General features: G+C 39.5%; 1 protein-coding gene across 1 annotated transcript in view; it reads left to right on the plus strand.

Moving 5' to 3' along the window:
- Positions 1–27,449, plus strand: part of Gpr158 (G protein-coupled receptor 158) — a 366,630-nt gene that overhangs the window by 161,184 nt on the left and 177,997 nt on the right. Inside the window, exon 3 of the mRNA XM_052728877.1 lies at positions 20,073–20,175. Coding sequence (XP_052584837.1) covers positions 20,073–20,175 — 103 coding nt within the window. The remainder of the gene's footprint in view (positions 1–20,072; positions 20,176–27,449) is intronic.

Here is a 27,449-nt window from a genome sequence, read left to right on the forward strand (position 1 = left end):
TAAGGGATCTATTCATTTTCTCTTTAAGACCTGTATCATATTTATAAAGGCTATGTTACAGTCTTTGTCTTCTGCTTCAGCTGTATTGGATTCTCAGGGTCTACTATGGTAGGGTTGCTGGGCTCTATTGGAGACTTATTGTCCTGGTTGTTATTGATTGCATTTTTTTTTGCTGGTGCCTAGACATCTGGGTTTGGGAAGATTGTGTTTGTTGGGTCAGTGTTTAGTTCCTTGGTTTCTTTTGCCCTCTCTGGTTCTTGGGAGAGTGTAGTGGCTGTGTGTAGCCTAGTAGGGAATTCTGCTAGGTGTGTCCACTGAGAGAACTGGTACAATGTGTTTCTAGATATAGGAATTGATACTTAGGAATGGATATGGGTTAGGATAGGGGGGTAAAGGGGGACATAGGAGAGAGAAAAGTGGAGTGTTCCACCAGGATCTGTTTAGTCCCCTGAGAATGGGGGCAGAGTGTGAGAAGAGACCACAGCAGTTAGTCTGCTACAGAGCTGGGCAAGAGACTGGAGAATTAACATAGAGAAGAGGAGGGAGAGTGAAGATCTAATGCTAACCTACCTGCTTCTCTGGCCTACTTGCTTCCAGCTAGTGGGTTCTTAGGAAATGCCTGCTGCTGGAGTTGGGGGCTGGGATAATGGGATGAGTTGGGGGAAGGAATTTTGGAGGGGAAGATCTATGTGATCCACTGCAGGTGGTGGCAAGCGGGGAGGAGAGGCTGCAGCAGGTGGTCTGCTACAAAGCTGGGGATGAGACTAGGGGAAATGGATTTGGAGGAGAAGAGGAAGAGGCAGAGACCTGCTAGCCTACTTGGCTTCCCTGGCCAGAGTGGCCTCTGGGTTCCCAGGGAATTCTTGCTGGAGTTGGGGGCTGGGTAATGGGATGAGTTTGATACCTCTATCTTGGAGTGTTTTCCTTATACTTTCCTGTAGCACTTTTAACGTTTCAGGATTTACATTAATTTTTCTTATCAACTCTGGATTGATTTTTGTGCACGGTGGAAGTTAAGGATCTATTTCATCAGAGGGGAAGGCAAGATAATTCCTAGGGGGTAGTATAGACATTCTGATTGGCTAGTGGGCATCATGTGCAGTTTTACAGAGTATACAAGGCAGGCAGGTTCTAAATTAAACATCTAAAACTGTGGTTATTTGGGAAATATGTAAAGTAGTTGGAAGTATAAAACCTTTAGTGCTGGTAGGCTATGAGCTAATGGAGGGGCCTGCTGTTTCAAAGAAGTAAGGGACATGGAGCTATTTTTGATAATTTATTTAAAACTATTATAGATGATTAGGAAAAATACATATCTGCATAATGTAGATACTATTGTCTCAGCATGTTTTAAAGTGTTTTAAATAGAATTAATGTTGTTAAAGAGCCTATAATTTCATCTTGCCTAAATATTTCTGGTCTCTTCAAATGAACTTGTATAATATCATCATGGTTATTATATTTCCTTTTTAAAAAATTTAATTTTTGAGGGGTCCCACTTTTTTGTACATTCATAAAGTTATAAAACCAGAACAAGTATCTTGTCTGAGAACATTCTTGCCCCCTCCAAAGGCAACTGTACATCTTTATTGACTCTTATCCAGCCTTTTTCCTGGCATGTGGAGACTACAAATTATTCTCTGTTCTGTGGGTTTACCAGATTTAGGCATCCCATTCATATTGGAATTATGCCACCTATGGCATTTCATATCTATTTAATCTCACTTAGAGACTATGTTGTAATATGTATCATGATTTCATTGTTTTTATGGCTGAATATTCCATCATATGGATGTGTCCATCTTGTGTCCACAGTGGGTACTTCTGGGATGTTAGGACCACTCTGATGTGGTCACTGTAGCTTTGCAGTAAGTTTTGAAATTAGGAATCATGACTCTTCTGTTTCTTCCTTTTCAAGATTGTTTAGACCAGGGATTCTCAACCTGTGTGTTGTGACCCCTTTGGGGAGTCAAATGACCCTTTCTCAGGCATCACCTAAGACCATCAGAAAACATAGATATTTACCTTATGATTCATAACAGTGGCAAGATTACAGTTATGAAGTAGGAACAAAAATAATTTTATGGTTGGGGGGTCAGCACAACTTGGGGAACTGTATTAAAGGGTCATAGCATGAGGAAAATCAGGAACCACTGGTTTAGACTATTCTTTTTTTTTTTTTTTTTTTTGGTTTTTTGAGACAGGGGTTCTCTTGTGTAGCTTTGCGCCTTTTCCTGGAACTCACTTGGTAGCCCAGGCTGGCCTCGAACTCACAGAGATCCGCCTGGCTCTGCCTCCCAAGTGCTGGGATTAAAGGCGTGCGCCACCACCGCCCGGCTAGACTATTCTTGATTACTTGCATTTCCCTATGAATTTTAAAATCAGCCAGTTCATTCTTCAAAAATGGTAGATATTTTTCATGTTACTGGGGATGGAACCCAGGGACATTTGCATAATAGGCAAGTGATCCAACTGAACTATATCCCTTACTGATTGCTTGGCTTTTGATAGGAATTGTGTTGACTGTACATTAATCTGAGTAGTATTGAGGTTTTAAGACAGTGTTTATATTGAGGGTATTTCTCAGTAGTAGATAATTTGCCTAGCACTCATAAGGCCCTCTGTTCAACCCTCAGCACCAAATACACTCATACACATATACGTACACATGCATATATACCACACATACACACAGACATATACCACACATACAACATACACTTGTACACGTTTGTGCAATCACACTGCACACACACACATACCACACACATACCTATACACAAATCATATGCCATGTACCTGTACACACATGGGCATACATATATACATACTGCACACACATACACCATACACACATGCACATTTGTACATATATGCAAATGCACACTTACAAACAGATACACAACTGCCCCCACACATATACACAGATTTCCCCACAATACACTCATGCACACATACACATATGTGCACACACATACACATATGTGCGCACACACACTGGCATGCTTGCAAGGACATTGATTATTTTAGCTCATAAATATAGGAGGACTCATATTTATTTCGGTCTTATTTTTCTAACAGTGATTTCTGGTTTTAAGAGTACAAGTTTTGAAGTTGTTTTGTTGAATTTGTTTCTAAGTTTTCACTCTTTTTGGTGGTATTTTAGTGGATTTTTCCCCCTATCATTTTGTATCCTTGATGAACTTATTAGTTCAAATAGGCTTTTTGTGACTTTATTGGGGTTTCTCATATATGGAACACATATATGAAATATATTTGGGGTTAGAACCTTTTCAATTATGTCCTCTCTTCCCTCGTGTTCCTCTGGTTCTCTCCTGCTTTGCCCCTGCTGTCTGCTTCCTCTTCCTTTCCCCTAGTCTCTCCTTCTAAATTTTTGAAATAAAAATGGATAGTGCAGGTCCAGTCCTCTCCTCCCAGGCTGAGCCAAGTGTCCCTGCATAGGCCCCAGGTTATAAACAGCCAGCACATGCACTGAGGACAGGACCCAGTCCCACTGCCTGGATGCCTCCCAAACAGATCAAGCTAATCAACTGTCTCACTTATCCAGAGGGCCTGATCCAGTTGGGGGCTCCTCAGCTATTGGTTCATAGTTCATGAGTTTCCATTCATTGGACCTGCCTAGACTGAATCTACCAGGTAGAACTCAATCCCCAGGGGAGTCTTTGCCCTGGAGGAGATGGGAATTGGGGGTGGACTGGGGGGAAGATGGGGGGGGGGGGCGGCGGGAGGGGGGGAGAACAAGGGAATCCGTGGCTGATATGTAAAATTAAATTAAATTATAAAATAAAATAAAAATTAAAAACATGGATAGCGCTTTGGTAGAGCTCACACACATGTGAATGCCTGGCAGTCCCATCTTCAAAGGGGGCCTTAAAGCTGCTCCCTCTCAGAATTGGTTGCTCACTCCCACGACGTCCACGCCACTATTGCACCAGTAGGTGTGTGTGTGTGTCTCGCCAGGCCACTCATCACTGTAGCTCACAGGGTTCACACCTGGGTGTCACTGACGATGACTTGTCTCCTCCAGTAGTTGGCATAGAAGCATCCACTATTACAAAAGCTGGCCAGTGTGGATGAAGCTTCAGGTCAGCACCAGCTTAACTTACCCACGGACTGTTGCTCAAGTACGTGGTGTCTACAGTAATAGGCTCTTCCCGTCAAGTTCTGGCATTGACATTAGCCTGTTTGGGGGATCTATGGGACCTCACTGGCCTACAGCTCCTAAAGAAGCAATAGCACCCACCAGGCCTATGCAAACCCAAGACAGACTAATCTCCAGCACGGAGATGGGCATCGAGCTTGAAATCTCACCAAGCCTCGGGGCTATTGGAAGTAGTTAGCTGCTGGGTGAGTCGGTTTTCTCAGGGAATATAGCCCCTGGCCAGCACAAGTTGGTCTTGATGGGTTAAAAACAAAAACCAGAATTTAAATTCGGGTGGGTAGGGAAGTGGGTGGTGGATCTTGGAAGAGCTGGAGAAAGGGGGCTGGATGGATATGATTAAAACACATTGTGTAAGCCGGGCGGTGGTGGCGCACACCTTTAATCCCAGCACTTGGGAGGCAGAGGCAGGCGGATTTCTGTGAATTCGAGACCAGCCTGATCTACAGAGTGAGTTCCAGGAAAGGCGCAAAGCTACACAAAGAAACCCTGTCTCGAAAAATAAAAAAAAAAAAAAAAGAAAAAAAAAAAGAAAAAAACACATTGTGTACAAGTTTTAAACAACTAACCCTGTTTTAAAAAGTCATTCCCTCTCAGTATTTGTGCCATTGACCCCATGTTCCTTGAGGGGACTTTTTTTTCTCTGATTCTGTAGACCGACTGGTACTTTTGAGAGTTTCTTAGAGTTCTGAATACCTTATCTTTATGAATTTCATGTGTATCTTATTGGATCACATTTTGTTTTCCTTTTACAAATTGCTCTTCATAAAGCCTAGGACACCTGTCGAGTGTCTATGAGCTGCTCACTTACAGCTTCGAGGACCATGGAAGAGACATAGCTACTTTCCCTAAAATTTCTATTTCCACACAAATGTTTGCCTTGTTGCTCAAAGATTTAGTGTAGCCCATGAGGTGAAGCATCCTCAAGAGTTCACACTGGAGGGGCAAGTCCTGGACTTTGGATATGCTGCCCGTAGAGCTTATTTAAAAGAGCCTACTTTAATGCTCAGTAGGAAAGCCAATCACAGATGTTTCAACTCTGTGTGCAATTGCCATTTTGAAAGCATTTTGTATGTTAAATATATTTTTTTCTGTCTTAAAAAAACATTTTGTATTTGGATGGTGAGCTAAGGACAAATGCATCTTGAAGCTCTTTGTAGAATCCCGGGATGAATTGTCTTTAAAATACACTTTTCAAATTCTTTTTTATCTGAGAATGATAGTAATTATACCAATTAAGATGATTTTCTATGCAAATGGTAAATAATATTTTATTTTTCTGCCCACAATAAAAGAAAATCGACTGCCATTTGGAAATATAGCATTTGGTTTTAATGTAGCATTTAGTAGGCAGTACAGTCCTTGCCTTTTGGTTTAGCCCTCTGCCCTTTATTCTTGAGCTGATTTGCTAATTATATTGAAAAACTCTCCAAAGTCTCACTGGGGATATGCAAATTTATCTTCACTTTCTTAATATTTGAGAGGCAGCCAAGAATTTAGTGCATGCAAATCCATTCTGAGTTTGATGTGATGTTTGTAGAATGGCTTTTATTATCCAGAAGCTATGGCCTTCTATTTTAGTACATGGATCTCTTCTCTGTCACCCAAATTAGAATAGATGTTATATTATGATTCTTTCAACTAAGTTTTAGAAAGCAGAATTGATATCACAGGTAAAAGGAGAAAGGAACTAAAAATACTTTGGGGGCGTGGGAGGCTGCAGTATAATGTTATGTTTTCTAGTGAGTTGCAAAACATTGCCTAAAGGCACATAGCCTTTAGGATGGAGTAGAGTGAATTGTTGCAAAGACAATATTCCTACATGACACTCCAATGTAGATGCTGCCATGCTCAAGGAATAAGGAAAGAATTTCCAGAACTTTAAAAAGCTTTGTGTACCCTGCCCACCCACCAATTCTTCAGTATTCCCTTAATTCAGCAAATATTCTGATTTTTAACAGTATATAGTATAATTTTTTTCCATTTTAGTTTTTATTATAAATAAAATAATTCAGAATATATGATGAAATTTATTCTGCATTATTTGTGTGATTGTGAGATACATTCATATTGCTGCTTGTAATACTGGACTATTTTCATTGTATATTCCTCTGTTATATGGACCTAGCATAATTTATTTCCCCATTGTGATACAGATGAACATTTAATTTTATTATAGTTTGAGTTTAGTGCTAATAGTATAGTTATTTGTATTTATATTGGATACATACACACATTTTTCAGTTGAATATACACATAGGTACTTTGGTTTGAAATAGCTGCCTAGCAGGATATGTTATCTTTTTTCTTTATGTTAAGCTTTTTGCAATAGTGGGAACTGAACTAGGGATCTCCATCAGTGAGCTATGTCCTCAGCCTGTTTTAGGTTTTATTTTGAGACAGCTTCTTTCCAAGTTGTCCAGGCTGACTAAAACTCACGCTGTAGCCCAGGAATTCCTGAATTTGTGATCCTCTTGTTCAGCTTTCTAAGGAGATAGGATTACAGGCCTGGGAATAGCAGGCTCAACTTGGTATGTTATTTTTGTATTTAAAAGATATGCTGAAGTCATTTCCAGCTGACATTCATTTACGTATCTGTGAGTTCATTATTAAGGCTTTAAAAAAATTCTATATTCTCACTTGCATTTAGATTGACAGTTAAATTTTACCGATTTTGTTGGATACATCAGTTATTTTATTTTAGCTTTTGAGTTTTAATTGAAAATTATATATTAATGGTTTGTAACATGTTGCTTTGATAGAAAGAATGACCAAATCAAGCTAATTAAAATAACCATTTCATCACTCACATTTTTTGTGCATTGAGAGCATATAAAACCTTTCAACCATTTTCAAGTTTATGTTACCTTGTTGTTAGCTGAGTATGTTAACAGTCTGCTATGTTAAAGATCTGAATTTAGTCCTCCTAACTAAAAAACTGTGCCTTTGGATAAACATTTCCCCCAAATAACCCCATTTCCTCTGCCTAGGCCCTTGTAACTGTCTTGTCTTTTTTTATATTTTTGGTTGTGAGCCTAGCCTTTAACGGCTGAGCCATCTATCCAGCCCTATTCTCTTCTTTTATAAATTTGACCTTTTAGATTGTGTATTTGTTACTTAAAAGTGACTTTTCTCAACTGGGTCTGATAGTGCATGAGTGAAATCATGGTCATTGGGAGTGGAGACAGAAGGATCAGGAGTTAAAGGTCATTTCCATCTGCATAGTGAACTCTAGGCTAGTCTGGGCCACATGAGACCCTGTTTCAAAAACAAAAAGAATTACTTTTCTCTGATGTCTAATGAGATTAAAAATGCTATGTGTGTTTATTAACCATTCTGGTGTTCTATTTAAGGCTTTTGCTCAGTTTTACAGTAAGGCGTTCTTCTTTTCTTTATTCATATATAAGAGTTCTTTGATAGTCTTCATATGAAGTCTTTTACATTGTATGCATTAAGGTACCTTTCCTTATTCTGAAATTTGACTGTTTTCTTTATGACTTCTGCTGATCAAAAGTCATGTTTAATTTTAATGCCTTTTATATTTAAAAATATCCTGCACATCATGAACATGTTCTTTTACATGCTAGGTGCTTGAATGCTTTATCATATATGTATGTATAATATATATATATATATATATTTATATTTATAAGCTGCTATCTAGCTTAACAAACAGACTATTAAATATAGGGGATCTTCCAAGGAAGGGGAATTATAGTATAGTGTCATAATGAGATAAAGGCAAAACTGGAACAGGAGGATTAAATAGGGAGGCTGATAGGAGGGCAGAGTAAAAGAGGGAATATGGGAGGGACAATTAGCACCAAAGTCCTTTTGAAAAGCCATAAGGAAGCCTATGACTTTAAAAGCTTCCTAAGATAGGTACATATATGAAAGGAAATTCATATAATGGGGCAGACAATGACCCAATTAGACATCTATGCTACCAAATAAAACCTTCAGTGTCAGGAATGGTTCCATCTGTTGAGTCATTGGCCAAAGGGGCTCCATCGACCACCAGCTATACAACACAGACTATTGCCAAAGATATTGGCTACCCGCTACCTGACTGCAAGACACTCCCACTGAAGGCACCACCTAGTAAAATCAACAAACATGAAGAAATCAATCTGGTGCCCAACTTGAATCTTCACCCCTACTGACTAGTGTTCATGGTGCTAGAAGGTCCCTTACATGCCACCCACCTGCAAACCCTGAAACTTACAATAGTAACCTGCCTACAAAATACATTGACACAATAGTGGTACAAATGTTATGGGAGCAACCAACCACTTTCTGGATATAGGGCCCACTCTGTGAAATGGGATCCATACCTAACATTGTTACAGTGGCCAAGAACTTGAGACTACGTAGGTCACAGGCTTAGAGGAAAGTAATCAAACATTATTATTCTGCTAAAGGAACATAGCAATAAAGTGATTCCTTGTGACATATTGATGTACCCATAGAGCAGGGCATTGCCCAACCATAATCAGAGAAGCCCCTTCTTGTAGTAGATAGGAGTTAACACAGAGACCCACAACTGAACAATGTGCAGAGAGTGAGAGACCTTGGAGCACCCAGCCCGAAATGAGATGTCTTTATCAAACCCCTCTCCTCAAGGCTCAGAGATCCATATCGGAAAGAAGACAGAAAGATTCACCCAAGTCAAGAGTGGTAGGTGGCTCCAAGGAAATTGCATTTTAGGCAGAAGAATATATATATATATATATATATATATATATATATATATATATATATATGTATGTATGTATGTATGTATGACAGTGTACACAAGACCTGCACGAGTTCAAACAGCAGAGTTCAAACCAGACAAAATCCCAGCACTTAGAAGAGGAAATAAACACAAAGTTCCACTGCAAACCAAGAAGCTCTTTGCACCTGATACCTTTTGGGAAAGGAACAGACAGATTACTTCAATGAAGTGTCACTGGGTATATTAACCATACTTCAGGGTAGACTCAGGAACAGTTGGCCAACACAAAACATACTCCATGGTTTTTTGTTTGTTTTCTTTTGTTTGGTGTGTGTGTATGTGTGTTATTTTGGTATTTTTTATTGTTTTCTTTTTAATTTGTTTAAGTTTATTTCTTAATTTGCTATTTGAGAGAGGAGAGAGAGAAAGAACATGAAGTTGAGTAGGTGAGGAGGCTCTGGGAGGAGTTAGGGGAAGGTAAAGAATATAATCAAAATATATTGTATGGGGATCAAAAGCAATTCCTTGTGTACCCCTACCTATTCTTACACTAACCCAACAAAAAGTAGCCAAAAGTCTGAATTTTATATTGTTTATTTATGTTGTTATTTTATATATTTATAAGTTCTTAATCATACTTTATAAGCTTATATATTGTTGGGTTTAATAAAATGGAAATCATATATATTCTTTTACAACTTTCATCTTTCTTTTTCTTTTTTATTTTATGTCTGTGCACATTTCACCAACACAGATGTCTATGTGCTACATGTGTGCCTGGTACCCATGGAGATCAGAAGAGGGTGTTGAGTGCACTGGATCTGGAGATAGAGATGGTTGTGAGCTACCATTTGTGTGCTGGGAACTGAATATAGGTCCTCTACAAGAGCAGCTGGGGCTTTTATCCACTGAATCATTTCTCCATCCCCAGCTTGCATGTTTCTTAATATTGTCTTAGATTGATCTAAATTGATTTATGATATAGATTATTTACTTTTCCTGATTTTTAGTTTTATGTTTATTATTATATTGTAATTTCATATACCTTTCACTCAACAAATATTCAGAATATTTTAGTCAACAAATATGTTTCTGAAAGCAATTGCTTGGTTGTAAGATATACTCATTGTAAAATGTTTATACAATTACTAAATCATTTCCAGTATGTGTTCCAGAAACTCTTTGTCATTTTAACCTTTATAATAACAACCCTTATGTAGTCTGTGAAACTGAGAGTAATTACAAAGGAAAATGTGTAGGAAATGCTTAAAGGGACGCAAACTTGAAAAACCATGACTAAGGCAGTTGTACTGATGGCTTAAGTGGTTACAGAGGTTTCTGAGCATTATCGTGGGAATGGCAAAGATAAGGGTCAACTTCCCATTTGTGTCGGATAGAAAGTTAGAGGTAAAAGGAAGAGAAGTTTTTAATCCAGGCCTTTGCAGTTAGAAACTACTCAGCTGGTCTTGATACTTGCTCAAAAATTAGAAGATAATACATAAACCAAGTATAGAGTAATAAAAAAAAATGTAGACCAGGGCTCTGGAAACTCCAGTTAGCTAGAAAGAGCATCACTTCAGGACTGAAGGAGTACCAAAGGAAGAGAGAAGGGAATTGAAAACGTGATAGGAGGAAGCAAGGGAAGGGTCTGATGAAGGAAACTGCCAGCCAGCTGTGCTGCCAGAAGGTTAGGAAAGCCTCCCCAGAGGGCGTCTGGCATTTTGACACCGTGGCTTAGGCAATGTCTGTTCACTGGAGGGTGGGTGATGATTGCCATGCTGCTGTGCACTGAGGAGGGAGTGGGCATGGGCAAATGCAGATGTAGCGAGCTAACCCTGTGGAGAACTCGGGTGATCAGTAGAAAGGAGCTTGGGACTGGCAAAAGGTTTGCTTAGGAACTATTACCCTAGGGGAACAGGCTATCCAGTGTAAGGATGAGACACAGTGAGTTTGTGGGGTAGTGGAGAGAAGTATTTCAATTTTAAAAGTAACAAGCATTAAGAATTTGTGTTTAGCAAGTATCTGGGGCTATTGGTGACTATGGATCTGGAAAGTTGGATTCCCTCACTTTGAGATGCCATTCCTTTCCCTAGTTGGATCAAACCCTGTGAGTATTCTGTTGCATGTGCATATTTGTGATGTGATGTGATATGTGTGTGTGTGTGTGTGTGTGTGTGTGTGTGTGTGTGTGTGTGTGTGTGTTCATGTGTTCTATGCTATCCTGGAACCCTGCTTTTTGAGGGTTGGACTCACTATAGAAAGAACACAAATATTAATAATAGAAATAGTTTATTTTTAAGTTGAAATAGATCGTAAATGAAAACATTTTCATCTCTGCCCCCTGTCCCAGTCATTCATGGTTTTAAAGTTTAGGCAGCTACTGCATGATAGTGAAAGGTATTGTACAGGGCTGTCTTCCAAGCCAAATAAGTGGCATCTTTAGGCATTTAGCTGTGCTCACTTGCATATGATCATCCAAGTTGGGCTTGTTGACTGTTTCCACCCCCTCACAGAGAGGTAGGTAGGGTTATGGCAGCCTCACATGAATGTACAGCCACTCCATCCAATCTGTTGGATGCAAATCTGCCCCAACTGCACATGGCCTGGGGGAGGGCTCCATCTATGGAGGGGAACAGCTATGAAAAGTCATCCTCTCAGCTGGGTAAAGACTTTTTGGTGCTGCCTTTTCTCAGAGAGCAGCCATACTCCAGTAAGTACCCCCTCAGTGATGCTCTACAAGGAAGCCCTATAAACTCATTGACTCCCCAGAGTGAACTTTGGTGGAATCATACCTCGGTTTGTCTTTGGGACCATGGGAGGAGGGGTGGATTTTGCTTATGTCTTCCCTAGGAAGGAATTTTAGCAACAGGCATAGTCCTCTTTCTCACCAGTGACATGCTGCATTGCCTGCTGCTCACAGGTCCTTGCTTCCCTGGATGATGACGTGATGGCATGTATGGAGGTGTGTGCCCTACCATTGCCCGGTGGCCTTGCAGACTTCCTCTGTGGCTGAGTCTCCCTTTACCTTTATACAACGGCTAACTATTGGAGGGAAGAAGCCACTGGGTTCTCATCATAACTTGATCTGTTTTAGTAACGTGTTCTTGCAAATCCATTTCCAAATAGGCAGATTCACCGTTTTACAGTTTTTCTACAAAGACAAACTTGGAAGCAAGGAGGCAAGCGAAGCCGCTGTCTTTTTCAAACCCAGGAGACTCGGTTACTGCTTCGTCTTGCCAGTGTCAAGCTTTCCCTTTTCCTCTAGCTTCTGTGGCACCGCCATCTGCTTTGGAATGGGGTTTAGTAAATTCAACACAGCAGGAGACTTTCTGGAAGGGGATCAGTCTTCTCTCAAAGCAGCAAAGTCAGTATTTGCCATTCAAGAGTGGGGGGGGGGGGGAGGGACAACATTGGCTACCATGGAAACCCTGCCGCTTCCATCTCTGCAGCAGCTTTCACGGCAGCTCTGGCTCCCATTGCTGTATAAGCGTCCTTTGCTGCACCAGCACCCATTGCTGCCTTAGGCTCGATTGCTAGATCGGTACTCACCGCTGTGTGTGCGTCCATTGCTGAGTTTGTTGGACTAGTTTGGGATTCTGGATCTGTGAACAGGCCTTGTGGTGTATCAGAGACAAAAAGGGTCTTTTGTTGTGTGGTGTGGTAAATGTGTGTGTGTGTGTGTGTGTGTGTGTGTGTGTGTGTGTGTGTGTGTGTGTGTGTGTGTGGTACATATGTGTATGTGTGCACTGTGTGTGTGCGTGTGTGATGTATACCACAGTATATGTGGACATACATGAAGTAGCCAGAGGAGGACTTTGGATGCCGTGCTCTGCCACTCTCTGCTTTATCTCCTTGAGGAAGGGTGTCTCCTTGAACTTAGAGCTAGCATGCACATCAGCAAGCTCCAACAATCCTGTCTTTGCCCCACCCCCATCTCCATTGCTGGGCTTAGAGGTGCCACAGCCCCACCTGGCTGATGCATGGATGCTGGAGACCTAAATCAGAGCTTGCCCACTAAACCAGCCTCCCAAACTCAGGCTTCTATGTTCAGGAAATCTAGGTAGAGAACAAACACTTTCTTTGTATGGCTACCAAGGGAAAATTGATTTCTGAAGATCCAAGTTGAGGAATTCTGCACTAGGAATGGATTGATTTAGAATTGAATACTCCCTGAAACCAAGAAAAACACTAAAGCTTTGGAACAATCAAAACAGATGTTAGAGCCACCATGTGCTAGTGCCAGCTGCTCCTTTATGGAATGCAGCTCACCACAAGCTGCACTTCCTGCCCAACAGTCCTTGCTCTCTGTGGAGAAGGGCCCTGGACAAGGTCCAGCCTTGCCACATGCTGACTGTGTTGCTTTGGGGAACTTTAGTATTCTGCACTTTGGTCTTATTTTCAAAGTAGAGATAGTAGTGGGCCCTCTGTGGGGTGAGCTGGGACTTGTGCTGCACTTAGAACAGTGTTTGGCGTACAGTAAACACATAGGGAATGTTAACTATTTGTTCTTTTAGTACACACATTATTATTTGTCTCTGTTATTCTTTGCGTGTGCAGTAAATCAGCTCCCATTTATACAGGGAATTATAACCATAACACAGGGGGGAGAGCATGTATAGAGGTAAAGTCCCTTTCAAGATTAATGTATAATAGCTAGTAGCTCAGAACTGTAAGAGCTAAGGACTCCAAAAGCACAAGTGTCTGTGCTCCCTAGTGTTGGAGAAAAGGGCCAGATGCCTGCAGGAGCTCTGGGGCTGATTCAAATATGTCAGCATAATTCGCTTCCACTGCTCAGTGATTTGGAATCCTGAAGAGACATGTGTACATTCAAGTCAGAGAAGACAGACAATGGGTTATATTTTTAAAATGCCAAAGCAAAAGAAAAACGTAATAAATAAATAAAAGGCATCCAATGTCCATTTTATGAAGGATTGGGAGTTATTTAAACTTTATTTTGTTGCATTTTTTTTTGCTTCCTCTTTGCACTCCAGATTAGTTTTTCTTCAGAATTGCTTGTAAATGTGAGTCTTATACACAAGTATTATTTCTGTTAAGTGCTAAAAAAGGCTTGTATATACCTCAGCCTAGCTTTCACATTAGACATCCCTGTGCTTAGTATTCGGCTACACAGAAACAGTCGTGTCTGTTAGGCTGGCCATGTTTCCTCTACGGTTCTGTTGACCAGGAGTTGACAGTCTGACTTGTGAGATAAATCACATGTCAGCCACTTACAGTATGACCTAGAAGGTACTCATCCCGGAGAATGGGAGACCACTTTGTTCTAAACCATTTAAAACACATTTAAATGCATTAAATATAACCATCTTATCCTACGCAAGTGAACGGTTCAGCAGATGTGTTCTCAGAGTATTGTCTAACTATTCTCTAGATAGTTTTCGTCTTGCAAGTTGAATCTCTATGCTTCCAAACAACTCCATGTTACCTGTCTTCCCATTGGGTGCTGGCAGCCACTAGTCTGCTTTCTATTCCTGTGAGTTGAGTTTACTTCTATAACATGTGTGAGTGGAGTCATATGGCATTTATCATTTTGTCTCTAGATTATTTCACTTAATGTCCTCAAGTTTCAGCCATGTTGTGGCAAATGATAGCATTTCCTTCCTTTCTAGTCTGAATATATCATCTGTTATTTATACATAACACTTTTTGTTAGCTATTTATCCATTGATGGACATTTGGGTGAATTTCATTCTGGCTATCACGAGTAATGCCACTGTGAACATGGGTTTGAAAATGCTTCGTTGAGATACTGCTTTCAGTTCCCTTGGGTACACATGCAGAAGTAGGATTTCAAGATATCACAATTCAACTTTTCATTCTTAAAGAAAACTTCATTTGTTTTCCATTGTAGCAGCCCTGGTTTATATTCCCATCAAGAGCACACAAGTTTCTAGTTTTCTCTCATTCATAAATGTTTCCCACTATCTGACAGTGACTTTAATGTTGGATATGAAGTGTTACTTCACTGTCGGTTTGATTATGTTTCTCCTATGATTAGGGATGTTGAACATCATTTTGTCTGCTTGTTTGCCGTTTGCATAACTTCAGAGAAGTGCCTATTTAAGGATTTTTGCCTATTTTTGGCTGGATGGCTTGTGGCCTTCTTTTTGCTGCGGTGGGTGCTGATTTAAAAAAATCTAGTTGATTAAATAAATGCTACCAAATAAAAAAGCCCTTGGACAACAATAACAACCAAAAATCACCCTAAATTTGTTACAGAAAACATAGCATCCTGAATCCTTAATTACCTCAAACTTTTTATTCTGCTCTTACTTACATATATTGTATGGTAGCTTCATTGTATAACAAAGCATACATGGTTGGCAAATATCTTCTTCTCTTCTGTAGATTACCTTTTCATTTTGTGATTGCTTTCTCTGCTATGCAGTTGACTGAAGCCTGCCAGAACCTCACTGTCTATTTTTGCCTTAATCACCTGGGACTTTGAGGGTCATACTCAAGAAAAACCTCCAAATCCAATGTCACAAAGAGTTTTCTATATTTTTTTTCTTCTAGAAGTTTTGTGGTTATAGGCTATATGTTTTTATCTTAATCATTTTGAACCAAATTTTGTAGTAACATCATAAGTGAATGCTTGATTAATTTAATTTCTTTGCTTGTAGATGCCCAGTTTTTCCAGGACCATTTGTTAAAGAGATTGATCTGCCATCCTTGCCCATGTCAAAGATGACATCTTGTGTATGGGTTTGTTTCCAGCTTTCGCCCCATCCCATCAGACTCTGAGTGTGCCTTCCTGCTGTGTTCTAGCTTTTACTGCACAGCTGGTGACTGTGTTTGGAAATCAAGACAGCACAGTCCAGCTTTGTAGTAGCTTTTTGACAAAGTAGAGATTCCACATATTTTGGATTTTTTTCATTATCTGCTGAAAGCACTTTTGGGATTTTTTATATGGGTGGCATTGAATCTTTTGATCAGTTTAGATGACATAAATATTTTAATAATATTAAACGGCTTAAACAGATTGTCTAGTAGAATAGCAGATATCAACATATTCTTTTTTTATTTTTTGTGATCATAATCACAACATTTCTCCCTTCCCTGTCCTCCCTCCAAACTCTTCTATATATCCTTCTCTGTTCCCCTTCAAATTCATGACCTCTTTTCCATTAACTGTTATTATGTATATATATGAATATTTTATATATATACATATAAATATAACCTATTCAGTCTGTATAATGGTACTTATCTGTATGTTTTCAGAGCTGACCATTTAATTTGATCAATGTTTATAGTTTTAATGATATAACTTTCCACCTACTTGTTAATTTTATTTGTAATTATTTTACTCATTTAGTGTTATTATAAGGAGATAACTTGATTTTTTCCTTTTATATTGTTTATATAAAACAGCCAAATTTGTTTCTTAATGATTAATAGAATTCTCTACTGATGGCATATGGTTCTGGGAACATTTTTCATTGAGAGATTTTTGATTATTGATTCAATCTCCTTACAAGTTACAGGTCTATTCAGATTTTTAATTTATTGACAAATAAATCTTGAAATCTAGGAAGGTTTTCACTCCACAACAAATTCTTGGTACTTCGTCTATTCGTCTGTTTTAGGTCACTCTTAGCAAGGGTTAGTGTGGGATGCTCCATGATAAATCTCTGCACTGTTGCAACTGAACTCAGGGTCCCGTGCATGCAATGCAAGTTCACATCACCAGAGCTACATCCTCAGCCCGCCTCTAGCAAAGCTGAACAGACAGCTTAGTGAGCGTCATCAGGTGAGTGCGTCCTCACTCACCAAATGACTGTCACTCTGAAACGGAAGCTCAATGTCTGTCAAAGGTTGCTCACAGAACAGCTGCCTCATGTACGACATGCTGCTTTCCTGCATCCACTCTTTTTGACATTCAGAAGATGTACTCGGAAGGTTTAGACTTTAATATCTCAAATAAACACCACCAATATCTAAAGTGAATATCGTACATGAGTATTCGCATACAATTTGGAAGGTTTTATCCTGTGTTAAGTTAGCATCTGTGTTGATATTCTACATTCCCAAGGAGAAAAAAGTCAAAAAGGCATCTTCTCAGCTCCCAAAGGAGAAGCATCAGTTGCACATTCTCTATGTCACAGGGGACTTTCAGAACCAAATTTACCATGTGATTTCCTAATCTTGAAAATGTGTGATTTTTTAGTTGGGAGATGAACAAAGAACTGGCAGTGGTAGATAGAATAGGCAAATGATGCAAGTTGGCTGCAAAGTCACAATCCTTACTAGAAGAATAAGTGAAGGCCACTTACACTCCAAGGTGACGATGCTATGTGACTGTAGCAATCCAGTTCCTATAGGCACCGCCATATTGGAGGGGGAGCCAGAACAAGAGGATAGGACACTTATGGATTCAACTAACTAAAAGTTGCTTCTCTCAGTTGAGATTGAAGTAAGAGCAGAATAAAAACTTTGAGGTAATTAAGGATTCATGCTTCTGTTTTCTGTAACAAAATTAGGGTACCTTTTTTGTTATTGTTGTCCAAGGGCTTTTTTATTTGGCAGTATTTATTTAATCAACTACATTTTTAAAAAACTTCCAATGTTATATCAGCTCTGAAGTTAGCTTAGTAGTCCAGAAATACTTTTATTGCAATAAACTTTCAAATTTGCCCTAAGCTTTAATAATTCTCCATGGATTGGTGTTCTACTGTTGAGTAGTAACATCAAGAAATTAGTACTGTCTTAATAAATACCATTAACCTTCAAATTCCAGCAGAGAAAAATATTGTTCTCCAGTAGAGAAAGTTGTCTTAGTCTGGTTGGAAGCTTCTGGGGGATGGGGACATGTGGAGTACTGAGTCAGGAAAGGGGCAGACACATAGTTAGCCCAGCCAGCTAAAGTGACCCTGGTGATCAGTGAGTGAACAACAGGCCAAGGGATTGACGGCTCATGTTTCTAGTCTTCTTTCCTTCCTTGCCTGTGAGTGCTCCATTAGTGATTCAGGCTTGCTAGATCTTACTTACTGCTTTACCTGTCATCTCTGTGCAGTTCACTTCCAAATTACATGGGCAAGACACCTTTCCTAAATACCATGCTGTTTGTGTCTTTTCCTGTTCAAGAATTTGTGATCTACAATTAAATTTCAAATAAGTACTTCCACAGTTAGCACTGCTAAACTAAAGTGATCTTTTCCCCAGCCTACTCTATCTGTCTTTACTGGATCAGTTGACGACAACGCCATTATTATTGTTGTTGTTGTTATTATTATTGTTGTTATTGTTATTATGTGGTACTGGGGTCCAACTCATGGCCTTGTGTCTGCTAAGTGGGTAGTCTAACGTATCTGCCTTCTTTTTAATTTTTATTTTGAGACAGTTTCATTAAGTTGCACAGACTAGTTTTAAACTTGATTTATAGTTCATGCAAGCCTTGACCTTGCCATCTTCTTGCCTCAGTCTTCCTTGTAGCAGAGATCACAGGTGTGTGGCATGAGGCCCAGCTGGCAACTCCATTCTTAATGTTTCTCTTGTCACTTTTACTTCTCAAAAGGTTTGTCAACATAATTTTTTTCCTCTTCCTTCTACTTAGTAGATTGGAATATTTTGGTAGCTCCACCTCCTTCAAACTGTATGTATGTCTGTCTCACTGAATGAATGTTCTCACAAATTAAAACAAAAATTATGGGTGAGAGAGTTCAGAGAATGAGCTTAAGTCCACATGGTTAGATATGATCAAGTCGGAATTCAAATCTCCACTTATGACTGACCATGTACAATATAATGTTGCCATAATTCTGTTAAGTCTCCAAAGTAAATGTTGTACTTGTTCTTCTGTTTATAAAGTTCAGAAATATGATTTGGCCTACTCTGTAGTTGCCTGGAATGTGACTGGATCATTGCAAATAGCGTGTAATTTGTCCACTGGGTCCTGTAGGTGGTCTCTGTGTGCACAGCAGTTATTTTGTAAATACCAGTTAACTTAGTTGAATTGCCTGGCGCTCGCCTGACATGTTATTTTCCTTTGAGCCAAGAACCTATGTTCTTGCAGTACTTGAGGCTGAGTCTTGGCTCTTGCTCATGCTTGGAAAGTGCTGCACCACTGAGCTACATCCCCAGTCCTTTGTAGACTTTATTTGATGCAAGGCATTGCCAACTTAACTACAGTGACCCTGAACTTACTGTGTAGCCCAGACAGGTCTTCAGTTTGTGATCCCCCTGAATCAGTCTATTCCACAAATACAATTGCATGTAAGTTTGTATTCCAAGGAAAAAAAGGGGGGTGGAGGACCTCAAAGGATAAAACCAAAGTGGGAAAAGGGGTATTCATGAAGGAACGTGTTTGTGGAGGCCATTTCAAGATGTTTCTGCTCTATCTCTGTCTTAGAAAATCAAAATACATAAATGCATTTCATTTCCTGATGTTTTCACAATACACCAAATGGGTCTTGATGCTCATACATTTTAAGCTTAGACTATAGAATTATTATTTAAATTATTTAGTATTTTATCTTAAAAACTTCTGCATTAGAAAACCGTCTTTTCACTTTTACTGCTTAGAAGTTTTAACTTTGCACAGCTGGTCACAGGCTTTCTTTTTATGAATATGGAGAATATTTATCTATAAAACGGATGTTAGGTACCAAACCTTTGGGATCATTACTTTATCTAGATTCTTCTCCTTTATATTTACATCTTAAAATTTACTGCATTTTCCCTCAACAATTTGTGTTAGTTTGATTCAAGGATGAAATCTAATGAATATTTAAGTCAGAAAAGTGATTTCTGTGCCTCAGCTTTTTTGAACCCATGTACTCACCTCCCCATACTTCCTTTGACATGAACAGCCACTGTGGAATGACTTATCAAATATTCATATGGGTTTTGAAATAGTTCTTGAAGCAGTAAGATGCTCTGAGAGGTCTAAACAGAAACTATGTCTCAGAATGCTTGAGACAACTGAATGCGTGAAAGGTTGGCTACAACAGTTTATGCTTAGAAAGGGAACTTCGTTACTTTAAAAAAAAAAATGGCTGCTGGCAAACAAACCTAAAACAGAAGTTCAAAAACAAAACATTTTATTTATAGAAAATGGCTGGTTCTGATAACATTTGCAACAATAAATATATGTGAGTCTTTGCGTTTGTGAGCAACACTGTGATCAATTATATTGCTATCTTTTCTTCTCTGTAGTGTATGCCAATCAAAGGCCTAGGATTCGTGCTTGGAGCCTATCAGTGCATTTGCAAAGCAGGATTCTATCATCCCCGTGTCTTCTCCGTGAACAACTTTCAGAGTAAGTGTTCTTTGCCTCTGTGCATGCGTGTTCACACACACATAACACATCTGCTGACCGTCATTCAGACTCCTGTTTAACCTTGTTGAAGTTACAAGATCAAATGCTCATTGGCTTGGCCTTCTTGAATCACTTAGAGGATTTTTGTTTGGGTTTGTCATTTTCAGTGCTCGGGTGACTGTTCATGAAGACATGTGCTTAGGGAATTTTTTAGTTTTCAAGACATTTAAAAGCCTGAAGGTGTTATAGCTCTTGGAGATGACCCTTTAAGGTTTAATTTTTGAGAATTGTTACTAGAAAGTTTCTAAAGCTTATTCTGCCCCTTTATTTTATTTGTGAATTTATTATATGTTACTTTTCAATAGTGCATGGACAGTTACCAGCGAGCAGCTTAACAACACACAGTTGTTATCATTCAATTTCCATGGATCAGGTTGCCAGTTATGGACTAGTGTCTCACCAAATTAAAGATTTCACAGGTGTGATTTCTGAGGCTGAAGGTAATCCTTGAAGCCTTTTAGATTGTCTGAGGAATTCAGATCTTCACAATCAGAGCTCCTAATTTTGTGGCTGAACGTTTGTGTGGAGTTATTCTCAGTTCTAAAAGTTCCATCATGGTCTGTCGTTTTCTGCTCACACATTGCCGCTCACACATTCCTACTTAACTCCCTTACAGCCACCAGAGGACCCTCCCATCCTGCTCGTCCAACTTCCTCTAACAGCATGTGATTGTGGGAGTGACTCTTCTCTCACTTTGCTGTACAATGTCCACGGTCAAAGGAGAGAAGGAACCCTTGTATTGGCAGGCCTATTCATACCCAAAGTGGGTGATTATACAGGGTTTATATACTAGCAGCGAAACTTCATCATCTGTTCACTTTATGCCTACTCCAGAGAATGTTAGTGTTGCAATCTGAACACTGAGTTTTATTCTGTCTGTAATATAAAAAATTTTATATAGCCATATTGACTTTTGACCAGCTATTGGACATACCTGATGAAAAGGAATGTAGTTGGTAAAAATGTGGGGATTTCATGGGAAATTGGATTTAGAGGCTGCTAAAAATTAGGCATATGCCTCCTTCATACAGTTATCCATTAATCTTTGGCACTCTGTGACTGCTATCTGTGGTAATTTGCATATCTAGTAGGCAATATTAAAGGGTACATTTGAAACTCTATCCTGGCAGTTTTCCTCTATGAATTTAGACATTTATAGGTTTATTAATAGACTGTTTTCTTCCTCTTAGGAAACCTCCTTCTTGAGTCTGGAATCTATTTACATTTTACTTCTTGGTTCCCCAGTCATGTTTAACTCTTGTTCTGAGTAATAGGTGTAGGCAGAATTTTGGACGGTTCCGTCTTCTACATACACATACATCATAAGTCCTGTGTTTATGTGTGGTGGGGCTTGTAAGCACAATGAAAGAGTCAGTCCCCTTGCTGAGACACTGCCTATGGTTGCACTGTGACATAAGATAGAACCTGTTGTAGAAGACAGAGAGGAAAGGAAAGAGAGTGCATACACACGTAGACTAGGACACACACACACACACACACACACACACACACACAGAGACAGACAGACAGACAGATAGATAGCTGATAGGTGGATATATAGATGATAGATAGATAGATAGATAGATACATAGATAGATAGATAGATAGATAGATAGATAGATAGATAGATAGATGGATGGATAGAGACAGAGAGAGACACACACACAGAGACATACAGAGAGAGACTTGTACTGATTTGAAGAGAGAAGTTATCTTGCTGTGAGAATGTAGGTTGGGACTTGAGGCAGACTTCACTGACAGCCTTCAAGAAGACAGGGATTTCAGTTGAGTTCCACAACCTGAGCTGTTAGAGGACTTGAGTTCCCAGTGAGAGTGTGACCTAACCAGATGTCTTGATTCCAGCGTGACCAGATCTGCAGTTGGAAACCCAGGTATACTCTGCTCAGATTCTAATTGCCAGAAACAAGGAAATAACAAATATTTCAAGCTCTCAGGTTTCTAGAAGTTCCTTTGAGGCCATAGAAAGCATACAACCATGCTGATAATGGTTTTAGGAAGTTGATGCTTTTCTGGTGTGTGTGTGTGTGTGTGTGTGTGTGTGTGTGTGTGTGTGTGTGTGTGTGTGTGTACCCAGCCACCACAATGCCAGAACTACCGTGGTATTCTTCACAGCTCTGGTCCAGACATAACTCATGATTCAGCACTGAAGGGGAAGGGGGTATGTTTAGCTTGTGTCGTGTGAAGGTATTTGGTATTTTGTGTCTGGTTTACCCACATTTGTTCTCAGCTCCCACTGTGTGACTGAAATAAAACATCTAAATATTGTGGGACCAGAAAATGACTGCGCCACTTGCTTATAACACCGCCAGGAGAAACTGGCTAACCTTTAACAACTTAGCTTTATTTAATTTGCACACTCCTACTTTCCCCCTTATTTCAAAAGCTGGGTTTTTGCTTCTTTTTTAATTATAGACTAGACCCACTCTCTAAGAACAAGCTGATTTTATTTTTTTATGTCTACCTCCCATGTTGTGTATACTGTTTCAGAGAAAGGAGGCCACAGTTTTTGGAAAGATGATCTATAGTTGAGTATAGCTTTGACCTCAGCATATACTTAACTGTGATTGACTTTGCTTAGTGACAGAGCAGGAAGCCAGTTATTGTTAAAATTTGAAGTCCATAAAGTCCATTTAGACCAAATACATCTTTCCTGATGGCCTTGTCAGGTTGCATGAAAATTGACCATTTAATCACTTACTTTCCTAAAGAAAAAGTCTAGCACTCTGGCCAGGAAAATGAATATTATCATCCAAGGTCTACGCAGGTTTTCATTATACTCCTTACTAAGTATTAGAATATACCACATGACTGCACATTGTAATATGTTAATTTTTAGTCATTAATTATTTAATCATAGTAATTCAGAAAATTATAGGAGAAGTTACTTTCGTACTTTTAAAATTGTATTATCTAAAATCAGCACACAAAATAATGGGTTTCTTTGTAGCCCTTTCATACATAAACATTCTGTATTCATTACCCTCTTTTACCCTCTCTCTTCCCCCACTGATCCCCTTGCTCCCTCTTTGCTTTAATGTTATGTGCAATATATATGTATGTAAAATCTAGATTCTGCATAAGACAAAATATGACATTTGTCTTTTCCTCTATTGCCCCCCTACACTTCTCCCTCTTCTCATTAATTCCCTTTCATCCCCTCAAATAATAGATTTTCTACTTTCATGTCATATAGATGTATATATGTATGTATGTCCCACATTCTGCATATGAAAATATGGTATTTGTCTTTCTGAATGTGGCTTGTTTTTTTCTATTTTCTCCTGAAGTGATATTCATTTGGTAAGGAATGACCTTGTGTAATCTTTAGGCCAAATGTAAAGAAGGTATTGAACATGTAAAGTCTTTAGCCAAGTCCATGGCATATAAGAAGTAGTCCATAGACATAGTTGGATGAATCATATATGTATCTCACACACACACACACACACACACACACACACACACACACACACACACACACACTAATACTACTGGTGATGCATATGGTGAGATAATCCTTAAGGCCCATTGGCACTATATTTTAAATTTTGTGTTATGCTGGGATAACTAGTGACTTAGGGTAGAACTTTGGAGAATGAGTTTTATCAGGAGGACGTGGCCATCTAGTCTGTAGCAATGGTGCCACAAGGGGAGGGCACTAAGAAGGAACACACAGGAGTGCAGAGGCATCAGAGGGAGACTGGCCAGTTGCCTGACAGAGAGAACAAGCCCCAGAAAGCAGAAAGACTGCACTGCAAAGATAACATTTCCAGGCTTTAGCCTAGAAAAGGATTCCACAGTCCCATATGCAGTCTATTTGCTCTCTGGAGAGGAGAGCTATCCTGTGGTCCTGATCTTTTGGAGAAAATGCAAATGTAAGTGTTAAAAACCCTTTCAAAATGTGGAGCGACATAGGAACCTTTATTTAGACCTAAGTGCACAGTAGACAGGGGCTTGTAAAGACCAACCAGGGTATGTCTAAATGATGTGATTTGAAATTAAGCTGACAGCCCTGAGACCTGGGTCTAGGCATCTCTTTGGAAATCGGTAGTCATGTGAGCTAATAGGAGCTGACATCTTGAGATAGCATGGTTTCAGAAAAAACTAAGTCCTGATGTACAGCTGTCTCCTCAAATCCAGGCTGTTCACTTCCAGGTTGATAAAATGCAAACTCATGATGTTCTCACACCCTACACCCCCAAATTCATCCAGATTAGTATGGATTCCATCTCAATACTAATCTATTCTGTGCTCTGTGTGGATTGCTACCAGCTTCTCAGTTATATTTCTTGCCTTTCAGATTGACTTCAAAGACAGCCCAAGTTGCCAATGACCCATAACTAAGATGGCAATCTGTCATTTACCTCCCTCCAGGGCTACTGATATGAAAAGCACATGGTATAGGAGACAGACAAGAAAGGAACTAGAGCTTTTAAAATAAGTTGTTCAGGAAGAAAAAAAAGAAGTTCTTTGCAAAAGGCAAAATGCAGGAATGCCGAGTGCTGAGGCCAAGGGCAGCTCTGAGCTGAGCGAGGACAGGCTGATGACAGACAACAGCTACACTTAGCTGTGGGTATAAGGATAAGCTTTAGAATGTAGTACGGGATTATGCTGATGGAGTACAGTGGTGGTAATAGGGTCTTTGCTATGACTATATGGTCAATGTCTAGCCAGGTAAGTGGCACATTTCCAGTACCAGGCATGATTTCCCTCCTGTTTAGTGGCCTCATGTCCAAGTAGACAGCCCTTGGTTGTCACCAACATGTAAGTGGAATTTATTGAACTTTGATGCACATCTTGCCGTGCTGTTAATTTTTGTGCAGTTGGGTAGAACTGTTTAATTGCTCTTTTCCCTTGGCGCCTTACATAGTATTTTCTGGGACCGTGGAAACTAGACCACAGGAAACAGGTTTCAGGTCAGATCTAGCTCTACCAGTGGGGCCAGTTTTACTTGAGATGGCTGCTTACTTTGTGGCTCTGTGGCTGTGCTATCAAGTATTTGGGTACATTTTCATCCATGCAGGGCTGCTGGGGTCACTAATCTGAGATGTAAGCTTCTACCTGTAGTGTCAGATAACAATTAAACACATAGCCTTTGGAATAGGTCCTAAGTTTGAACTGTGAACAATGATTTACTTGAATTGTGCCTTGGCCAAGTTATTTAAGTTTGGTTATATTATATTACATTATATTATATTATATATTATATGTAAAATGGGATATCACTTGCTTTATGGAATTTTTATAAGGATGAAAATGAGGTGATAAATAACAACATTCTAACCATAGTGGTTAGCACCCAGAATTCTCGAAAACATGTCTGTCAATGTTATTGGAAGCTTGCATTCTCTCTCTTTCTTCTCCTCTTCCATCCATATTTGTCCCCTTGAGCGGGTATGGGTAACACCTCCCAGCACGGGAGCAGATTTCCTAGTCTCAGAGGTTTTCAGGTTGCCCTGTCCTATGACTCCGTGTTTTGAGGTGTAACGTTCCAATCTACAAACATCTTCCTACTTGCCCATGACCTGAAATTATATGTTGCTATGTCATTCTCCCAACTCATCTATTTTGTTGCTTATATTATTTTACTTTAGTAAACTACTATGTAGAGATTCACATACATCAACAGTTGTTTCTTAAGTAAATATAACTACCAGTAATTTACACAGCAGCTCCTTGTGTTAGACAGAATATCTGTAAGTTTGTTTACAAATATTTTAGTGATCCTTCTCCTTGCATCTTGTAATTATTTTTTGTTTTTGTTTTCTATTTTCCTGTTTGTTTTCTCTTTTTGTGTAAAGATGCATTACTTATCTAACAAAAACCACAAGGCTCTAAAAAGGAGACATAGCCTTCAGAATCTTAAAAATAAAACTTGGATAATTCAAATTTAGCAAACTTTGCTGAGAAACAAGGGGTTTAATATTTTCAAAAAGGATTTCTTTATTTTATACATGAAAGTGCTTTGCTTGCACATGTGTATATGTGCCAGTACCCACAGGGTCAGAATTCCTGGAACTGCAGCCATGGATGACTGTGAACTGCTTTGATGGTGCTGGGAACTGAACTCAGGTCCCCTGCAAAAGCAACAAGTTCTCTTAACTGATGAGTTTTCTCTCTAGCTGTGGTGTTTGATCATGTATGATTTTCAAAGTAAAGAGTATCCTACATTCCAGAAGCTTGTAAGCCACAAGCTCCCGAAGCAAGAGTCTCCAGGTCCTGGCACCAGGTGATGCCTTGGGCCTCTCACAGTGATGCTCTGAGAAGGACCTAGCCCTAGGTGTATGGCATACCCACCAAGAGTCAATACTCCAAACATAGTCATGAGGCAGCAGCTAGCAGCCATACACTGAGGGACTGTCTATAAAAGGTCAAATATTTGGGGAGCTAGGGGTTAAAGAGGTCAAAGAAGTGTTCCAGACCAGAGACTGAAAAAGTGGCAGTGGAATCCATCACATCCTGGATTTCATCTTGGATGGAGAAAAGTAGCTACAATGAGTACTGTTGTGACATATGGTAAGATTTTGATATGGGCTACACCAAGATAATTACGATGGATCTGTATTCATTCTCTTAATTTTGAAATTGTACCCTGCTTTATACAAGGAGGGGCCTCTCATTAGTACACACAAACTGAAATGTTTGTGTGTGAAGACACAGTGTATCCAGCCTACACCCAAAATATCATACAAATAACACTTAAAACTTCTGTTGAAAGAATATGAGAATATTAGCACGTAAATAACTCATGACTCCAGGTAAAAAATATGAAATTGTGGTTGATATTTTGTGCACCTCAATAAACTTATCTGGGGGTCAGAGAACAGAACAGCTACTATATTACACATAGAGTTTAGGCAGTGGTAGTACATGCCTTTAATCCTAGTGTTCCGGAGGCAGAGATCCATCCAGATCTCTGTGAGTTCAAGGCCACACTGGAAACAGAGCCAGGCATGGTGGCACACACCTTTAATCCCAGGACTTGAGATCTCATGTCTTACTAGGGAAAGACACACGCCTTTAATCCCAGAAAGTGATGGCAGGGAGCAGAAAGGTATATAAGGCGTGAGGACCAGGAACTAAAGTTTTTTTTTTTAAGCCTTGAGGCTTTTAGCAGCTGTTCAGCTGAGATCCATTCAGATGAGGACTCAGAAGCTTCCAGTTTGAGGAAACAGGACCAGATGAGGAGTTGT

This window comes from Peromyscus californicus, unplaced genomic scaffold (genome assembly GCF_007827085.1).
Source record: "Peromyscus californicus insignis strain IS unplaced genomic scaffold, ASM782708v3 Scaffold_8__1_contigs__length_139910024, whole genome shotgun sequence".
NCBI lineage: Eukaryota > Metazoa > Chordata > Mammalia > Rodentia > Cricetidae > Peromyscus > Peromyscus californicus.